Here is an 8349-nt window from a genome sequence, read left to right on the forward strand (position 1 = left end):
AGTCTGCGAAATAGGAAATAACTATATATAGCGGAACAAAAACGTAAGGAGATTTGGTAAGCATCCGAATAATTTCTTCATTTTTCTATATTGGGCTCTTGTTGGTAAAAAGCGGTGATGTTATCTTTTTTTTATGTCGATAGATTAGTTCAATTTAGAGGGACGTAAATACTTGCGGTTGGGATAACATAGATTACTGCTAGAGTATCTATGTTTTTAGAAAGTAAACTGGACTCGAGGATAATTAAGTTAACTCGAGGAATTGCATTACACTGCAGTTTTGGTAAAACATTTCACTAGAACATGATATTAGAAGTGACACGACAGAAACTTTTCAAGAACCTCACTTTTTTAAGGGTTATCTTTCAAACTGAAGAGTTGTTCCCGGTTGTTGCAATTCCAGGTAACTATGAGTGCAATGCGATCCCATTAGAAAGCTTTACTTAAAAACCACGAAAATGAAATCGCCCACATCAATCAATCTAATTTAGTAAAATTCTATTTATAGTATTTGCAAAACAAGAACATCAAAATAATCGGTGACAGAAAAAAAGAGAGAAATTAAAACACCCACACTTTTTTCTCCTGCCGTAAAGTAAAAGAAAAAAAAACTTTCTCCACTCTTTGTTGAGAGTCATCAGGTACGATTTAAACTCATGATATACTCGTCAAACTTTAGGATGACGGTATTTCAAAAGGTTTACACGTAATCTTACATGATACCACAAAAAGCATTTTTTTAACTAATACTGATAATTTCCACTCGATTGAGTTCACAATGTCTAGATCTTCAGTCTCTGTGGAAATATTGTGGAGCTCTGTTTTTAGCCGGGAGTAAAAATATACGAGTGATATGGTAAATGCGTGAATAATTTACTCTATGCATGAAGCAATGATATTTAAAAACGTTGTTCCAGTATTGGCTTTTATCGGATTTAGTTTGTAATAAGTAGGCGCCTACATTATGGCATCATTTTAAAACGTTTTTCGAGGGCGTGCACAAACCACTCGGAGCGATCAGTAAATGTTTCGAAACAACTGCCCATATATTAATCTACATTGTCACGGTGCTTTGCAAATTTAAAACATACAGAACTGATTCTACTGGTACGGTTGAATCGAAAGAGGAATCGTTATTGATGCGGTTACGCTTCAAGCTTTTTTCTTATAGTTGTATTTTTATTATAAATAGCAGCATTTTCTAAAGGCAATATCTTGACCTGTGCACCTGGAAAGTAATATTTCTCTGAAACGCATCGTCGCTGTATTAGCCCGTAATTGCTTTTTGGACAATAGTATTATTTGACCTCCCCTTGTCCGAACGTTAAAAAGCCGTATTTGTCGAATGGCTGGCAAAAGTGTCATGTCGTATCAAGCGGAAACTGAACTTTAAAGATATTAAGGATTGACAGCTTTCGTGTTTTGACGTGAAATCAACTGTTTACGTATGCCTGGCATTTAAGGGGGCTATTGAAAACTATATTTTTATTTAATTTTAGTTTTTGTTCGAGCGTCTCGTTTAATATATTGTCCAAATTGTGAAAACTGACGTTGACTTTTTGCGTAGCCAATATCTTTTCTTACAAAAAGTTCAACCATATTGTTAATTGTTATACATGTCAACATACTGTATTCATAGCCGCTTGTCTATTTTTCGATTAATTACATAAAGATATGATACGACAGTTCTCTGTGTGGTAATATAACTTGGAGTCATAATAGATATGACGAAAAGTAATCAATATTAACTGAGTGTTATCTTTTGGAAAATTACCTCGCAATTGTCTTTAAAAACGTTGGTTATAATGGTCTGGTGTGAGAGAGAGCTGTTAAGATGGCTGCCAGGGAAAAGGTTTTTTTAGACCCGTGTCTTCGTTTGAACTAACACCGAATTTTATTCGAGGTCATCAAGTGATGATATCACAAGTCAACCATACTGGAGATATTCTCCGGAAAGGGCCTAATATCGATGACTTTGCACTCGACCTTTAAAAAAGAGCAGGTATATGATGCAAGCTTTTCGGCACCACAGAAATAAGTCTCTTCAAATGAAGAATGAAGATTAAGTTATATTGGACCAGTTGTTACCAAACCTTTACAGTAAACCATGCCAAAGAATCGGAAAATGTTTTTGCCGTTATGAAGGTGGAAAACAGTTTCAGGTTTGCCTTAGTCATCCGCATCTTTTTCTCTGGTGGATAATCATGTTATAGCGGTGGATAGGGGTTTGTGCGTTATAAATAACCATCATAAGTGTCTACGCTTTCTGGTGAGTGTGTGACATCACTATATATTGCCCGGCATCAAATCGTGTTGAAGTCTTACCAGCGCGAATACGCGACAACTTCAATCTCCGCGCGATAATGGACGAAGAAACAAGCTCAGTTGTTCTCCTTCCCGAAGTGAAAGTAGAACCTATGGAAAACGCCGAAAACAACGGTGACAGTGAAGAAAGCTCGGTTGGAAGTCCAACAGACGAAAACTCGCTCCCGCGTTTTGGTGAAAGTTCAGAGGAAGACATTCAGAGGTTGTTGGAGCATCGCTCTTGCAGTGAAAATACATGGAGGTCTACAAAAAATGCTGTGAAAATTCTCCGCGACTACATGGAGGAAAAAAGTATGGATGTGAACTTCGAGAACTTGGATAAGGCAGCGTTGAATGATCTTTTGCGTAAATTTTACGTTGAAGCCCGCAAAAAGAACGGCGATTACTACAAGTCCTCTGCTCTGGGAAGTATACGGTTTGGTATCCTGCGGTACTTACAGTCACAACAGAGCAATATAGACATCAAAAACGACCCCGAATTTACCGAATCAAACAAAATTTTTAAAGCGCAGGTGGAGAAGCTTAAAAAGCAAGGTAAAGGCGAGGTAAATCGTTCCGACATTGGCCCAGATGACTTAAAGAAACTTTATCTAAGTGATGTCTTGTCGCCATTCAGCGCCGATGGCTTGCAAAGGAAAGTGTTCTTTGACCTGCTGATGTATTTGCCTGGAAAACGGAATCGCAGTAACGTCAGGGAACAAACCCGAGACACGTTTCTCGTGGGCTATGATTCTTCTACTGGCTTGAAGTATATTTATCCTAATCCGGCGCATTGTGAAAACGTTTTTACCGATGGAAAATGTCCTCGAATGAATGAAAAACCAGGTAAGCTTTTTGTCAGAAAACAAGCGAGAGTATTCAAAACCTCATAAAAGCTTTTCGTCGGTCGAAGCAAATCTTGTTGTGGGACCTTGAAAACGATATCAGTAAAAAAAATTTTGAAGAGAAAGTGCACGGCCTTGCACGGCCAACAATTTCCTAATAGCATACAAGGTTGTTGTTTAAAAGCGAAGTTTCACCAGCAAATATCTCTAATGCGAATAGTGTTTAAATGCAGTTCGGCGTTGAAACAAGTTTTTTCTTGCCGATAGAACAAGTTCTCTTAAACACATCTATATTGAAATTTTCCACGTTAATTGACGTTTGCCTCTCCAAGTGAAGTTTGTGTAAGCTTTTATATTTTACTGGGTTGCGTCTGAGAAAGTGGCACAAAGTTAACCTCCAAAATGGTATACCTGACTAGTCAAAGTTTTGTGACTCCAAACGCTTTTCACCATTTGGTGAAAGGCAAAAAGGGAAGGAATTGTAGCTATTTATGTCAGGTTGCATAAGGAAAGTTTTGTTCTGACAAAAAGAATGGTCTGATATTTTCAAAGGATTTTGAGTCTAGTTCAAAACACTTCAAACTCAAATTCACTACACACGTAGTAACAATATAAAATACAAAACAAGCTTGAAGAAACCAAATTTGCAAAAGGGTTTAGGTGAATTAGAGAGAAAGCCTTGTTGTTTTGTAAACGGTGACCGAAGTACTGTGGATTTTTCCCTCCACCCTCCCCCCCCTCTAAAAAAGATCCCTTGAAAGCTGTTCAATAGTGGTACACTGTGATGTGAGGGAGCATGATTTGTGTCTGGTAATTGGAGTTATTTAATCTGTCATCCATAATCACGAGTTGGTGATCAAGGTTTTGGGCCTTCACAGTGTAGAGTGCTTTTTCATCTGATTTTCATGCAACTGATAATTTTACACAATGAAGCATAAGCTTATGAGACCTAAAATATATGTATTGTCTCTGATATTATGCAAAACTCTTGGAGATGCTTGTTAGGAGAATACTTCTTGTATGTTGATATATTGAGTTTAAAATGAAGGAAACAGAAATATTGCTTTTACTACACCCTTCTTCAGGAAATCCGAGATGTCCGGTGGCGTCATTTCTGAAGTACCTGTCGAAGCTGAACCCGATGAACTTGTACCTGTGGCAAAGGCCCAAAGCATCCTTCAAACATCATGCTTGTGAAGATGACCCCATCTGGTATGAAAATGCTGCAGTTGGGCATAATTCCTTGGGAGAGATGATGACAAATATGTCCAAGCTTGCACGGTTATCCAGGATTTACACTAATAATTGTATCAGAGGTACTTATGTGGCAATTCTCGACAGCTTAGTTGAAGACTACCCTCTCATCACTACTTTAGTATCCATACCCAGCTCCCAGAGATTTCAACATATTCTCCCAAGAGATCCTTGTGATGAACGCCCAACCATGGTGCCTGTTACTGGAAAGTATATCTCAAGTTCAGAGGGGACAACATCCCCAAGAACCACTGTAGGAACCCCACCATTTAATGCAGAGTCCAACAGAGAACAGGCTCAACTCACAAAGATTATGGTTCCAGGCAATCACTCTCATCCTCAACACCACACTGGCAAGACCAGAAGTTCTCCTCAGGAGAGTAATGGGATTGATCACAGTGAAAAGCAAAGAGATAGAAGTCCAACCAGTCCAACAGAACCTGTTCTTGGCCTTCCATACCAATCCAGTCACAGAAGTCTCCATAGTCCTTTTGTTGCTTACAGATTTTCTCAGCTTCATGCAGCTTCCCAAAATAACCTGCGCAATCCTCACCAGCCATCACTTAAGACTTCTCTAAGTTTATCTCAGGGATCAGTAACCCGTGCTGGAAGTAACCACTCAGGGCTTGCAAATTCAAGAGTTGTTTATTGTCAAACAGTGCCAGCAATGGCCTCATCATCAACATTGTCAGTCACGGGGGTAAGTGGCTACAAAAGACACTCTTCCTCTGTCAGTAATACGAACCATTACTGGGCTCTTACTCCAGTGTATGGAAGGTTACAAATGGGTAATATCTTAAGCCACAGCCTTACAAAGGGGGGTCTCTGAGTTGTATTCTGAACTTTAAAACATATACTTTTATGTTAACAGCATAAGTAAGAATCACAAACATACAAATGCAAATAAAATGATGCTATTGACATTAATGATTCTAGCAGCATGTAGGATGCATGTCATGAACTTCACAAAAGACCTCGCTCACCATAGGGTCTCTGTGGCTCAGTGGTAGAGCATCAAAGCATGAAATCCAAAGGTCTGAGGTTGAATTCCTCATGGGGACTCAAAATTTTTTCTTTGTCACATACTCATGACAAGACAAAAAACATCTTTCTCCCAAAATCATATTGCAATTTAAAGTGAATATTAGCATTTAAAAGGTGGGTACTTTTTAAACATGTTGGTAAGACCAAATTAGTTAGCTTCCCAAAGTTGCTTTTTTTTTTTTTTTTTTAATCTGGCCTTGACTTAGCTACACATACTTTTTACTTGAATTCCTTGCAACCTATTTTGAAAGTGATATGTAGATGACTGGTTGTTTCTGTGTCTGACAGCATCCCACCAGTGATAGTAGTCCAATGACTGGAAGTCCTCTGACCACTCACGTGCTGGACACAGCCAGAGGCTCACCAGCTAAGAACTTGCCGATTCAGTTGTACTTTGAAGAAATGCGTCCTGACAGTAGAATGTGGAAACATATTGCCTCAGGGTAAGACAGACTTAGTTCAGTTGTCCAATTTAGAGCTGAAACTAATATTAAATTGATTTTGTTTTAGAAACTTGCATTGCCCTCACAGCCATCAGATGCACAACTCAAAGTCTAATCAGCACTTGGTTACTTGTTTTTTGCACACTTGCTTGTTTTTGCTTTGAGTTTTCAATTGCACTTTTTAATATTTTCTTTTGTTCTGGTTAACCTTGTAATTAGTATTAAATTAGATTGGGTTTTACAACAATCAATTAAAATGCACTCTTAGACATCAACCAAAGATTAGACCCATCAAGATATAGCTGTACATACCTAAAGTGAGTGAAATAGTTATGAACCATTTTTTGTTTTCTTTTGAACTTCCATTTTGCAAGTAAACTAACTTGGGATGTTTTATTTTATTTCGTCCATTTCTTTTAGGGTAACTAATGCTGATGGTAGAGTAGCCAACTTACTAAATCAAGAACAGTTTATACCTGGCAAATACATGATCAGATTTGAGACAGAGGCATACTTCAAGGACATTGGGGTTTCTTCATTTTTCTATCCATATGTAGAGGTAATGAAAGTTTCAAATATAGTCATTTAAAAAATTTAACATCAACGCTGATTCAAGGCATTGCACAACCTATACTTATTCCCTTTATCTAGAGGTACTATAGTTACAACCCATAAAGCAACCTGAGATAGGTTGCAAGGTCTAGCATACTTCAAGTTTAAAGGCTTAACTTGATTCCAAGTCAGACTGCAAGGGTGTTTTGCAAGATGTGGGAGAGCTGATTGTAGAGGAAAATCCAATGGAAGATTTTTGGGGGGAAGTTTGCATATTTAAAAAATACTTATTATTATTGGATGTAATTTTTCCTCCCCATTCATTAGCCAAGAACCCACCACATGACCTGCAAATGACTGCCAAAAAATGAGAGTCTGCTGAAGTAAATACTGTTTCAGTTGGTTGTGCTGCAGAGAGATTTCTGCTTATTAGTTGTATGCAAGCTCTTCCACCAAACATGACAAATTGCTTCCCTAAGTTGATGCAGAAAAATTACCTGAAATATCAAGGAATGTCAGTGTCTTGTGAGACAATGACTTGCATTCAGCTTCATAATCATTATGGTAGTTGAACTGAGTGGAGTGCAGTTTGGTCTGTTATGGGTGTTTTAAAAATAAAGCAAGTATTTAGTAAAAGTTTAATTTCAAATCACAGGCATCAATAACCTCAGCAAATAAATGATCTGCTCAAGTTTGTCCTATGGTGGTGTAATATTGTCAATTTGTTACTATTCTTTTTCAGATTGTGTTTCTTGTCAGTGACCCATGCCAGCATTATCATGTTCCTCTTCTACTCAGTCCATTCTCTTACTCAACCTATCGTGGGAGTTGAAACCTAGTGTGGGCTTGCCTCAAAGTGGATAGACAGTAGATGACTTTGTCAAAAAAAATGACAAGCTTGTTCACAATTCTATATTCTTGGTGTTGGCTGTTGTAAATTTAGGGATAGGTCTTACTTGGGTCATTCAAGATAGTTGCAGATGTTGTCTTCCAAATTTTTCTAGAACTGCAACAGAAGGCTTTTGGCATGTTTGTTAAATAAAGTTTTACTTATATTGTATGTTTTCAATGTTTGTCATTCAGACCCTATTGATACAAGTTCATGGTTTAACTCTGCTGTATAATGTTGGGGTTTGACTTGAACTTTTCAAGAAGTGTCAGAATTATCTTAAATGGTGTGGATTAAGCCTGATAAGTGACATCATTCCAGCATCCTTTTACAAGCCTGAGGGAGCCCCATGTTTCCTCATATGCAGTGTCTCAATGTAATTGGCTTGTGCACGTAGTAAACTTCTTTCACCTTAACGCTGTGCCTCTTTGTCCAAGTAAGATATCAGACAAGTAGACTGTGTAGGAGTAAAATAGACCCATTGCCCAGATAACTGTGATATCCCATTGATCACACTAACCATGACCACATAACCATTTCATTTAGCTATAAGTTTCTAGTTCTGGTATCAAATTGGTCTTCATGCCTTTGTGTGGTGGACCTTGTGTTTAGGAATATTCTAATTTTATTTTCAATTCCCATGGGGAAATACCTCCATTACTTCACAAATGAATTCAGGGGTACAGTTGGTATCCTTTGCAGTCATAAAAGGACTTAGGACACTTCTCCTGGTACACTTTGACACTATTGACATTAAATCTAATGTGAGGTCATCATTTTCACGTTCTAAAACCAGTGCAATAAGCACCAAGAATGGAGAACTTTAAACTTGCCCTTGCCATTTACATCTCAAAAACAGTTATGCTTAGAATCCCCATTTGGAGTAAAAAGTTTGGTGAGAAAAAGAAGATATTAAGACATTTGCCAGGCACTTGAACACCAAACAAATTGGATGGCTTGAGATTAACCTAGAGATTCATGTCACTATCTTACGACAAGCAATAAAAGAGAGATTCCA

At 37.9% G+C, this 8349-nt stretch overlaps 1 protein-coding gene across 1 annotated transcript; it reads left to right on the plus strand.

The window, feature by feature from the left end:
- Nucleotides 1–253: 253 nt before the first annotated feature.
- LOC113664739 (uncharacterized) lies at nt 254–7502 on the plus strand. The gene is made up of 5 exons (XM_027180367.2): nt 254–3150; nt 4235–5103; nt 5736–5890; nt 6311–6449; nt 7185–7502. Exons 1-5 carry the CDS (start codon nt 2364–2366, stop codon nt 7272–7274), a joined length of 2040 nt encoding a protein of 679 aa, XP_027036168.2. The 5' UTR covers nt 254–2363; the 3' UTR covers nt 7275–7502.
- Nucleotides 7503–8349: the final 847 nt, after the last annotated feature.

This window comes from Pocillopora damicornis, chromosome 13, assembly GCF_964200805.1.
Source record: "Pocillopora damicornis chromosome 13, jaPocDami1.2, whole genome shotgun sequence".
Taxonomy (NCBI): Eukaryota; Metazoa; Cnidaria; class Anthozoa; order Scleractinia; family Pocilloporidae; genus Pocillopora; species Pocillopora damicornis.

Coding starts and splice junctions, on each gene's coding strand:
- LOC113664739 (XM_027180367.2), top strand. CDS start 2,364: ATGGACGAAGAAACAAGCTCAGTTGTTCTCCTTCCCGAAGTGAAAGTA. Junction 3,151..4,234: donor TCGAATGAATGAAAAACCAG/GTAAGCTTTTTG, acceptor ACCCTTCTTCAG/GAAATCCGAGATGTCCGGTG. Junction 5,104..5,735: donor CAACATTGTCAGTCACGGGG/GTAAGTGGCTAC, acceptor TGTGTCTGACAG/CATCCCACCAGTGATAGTAG.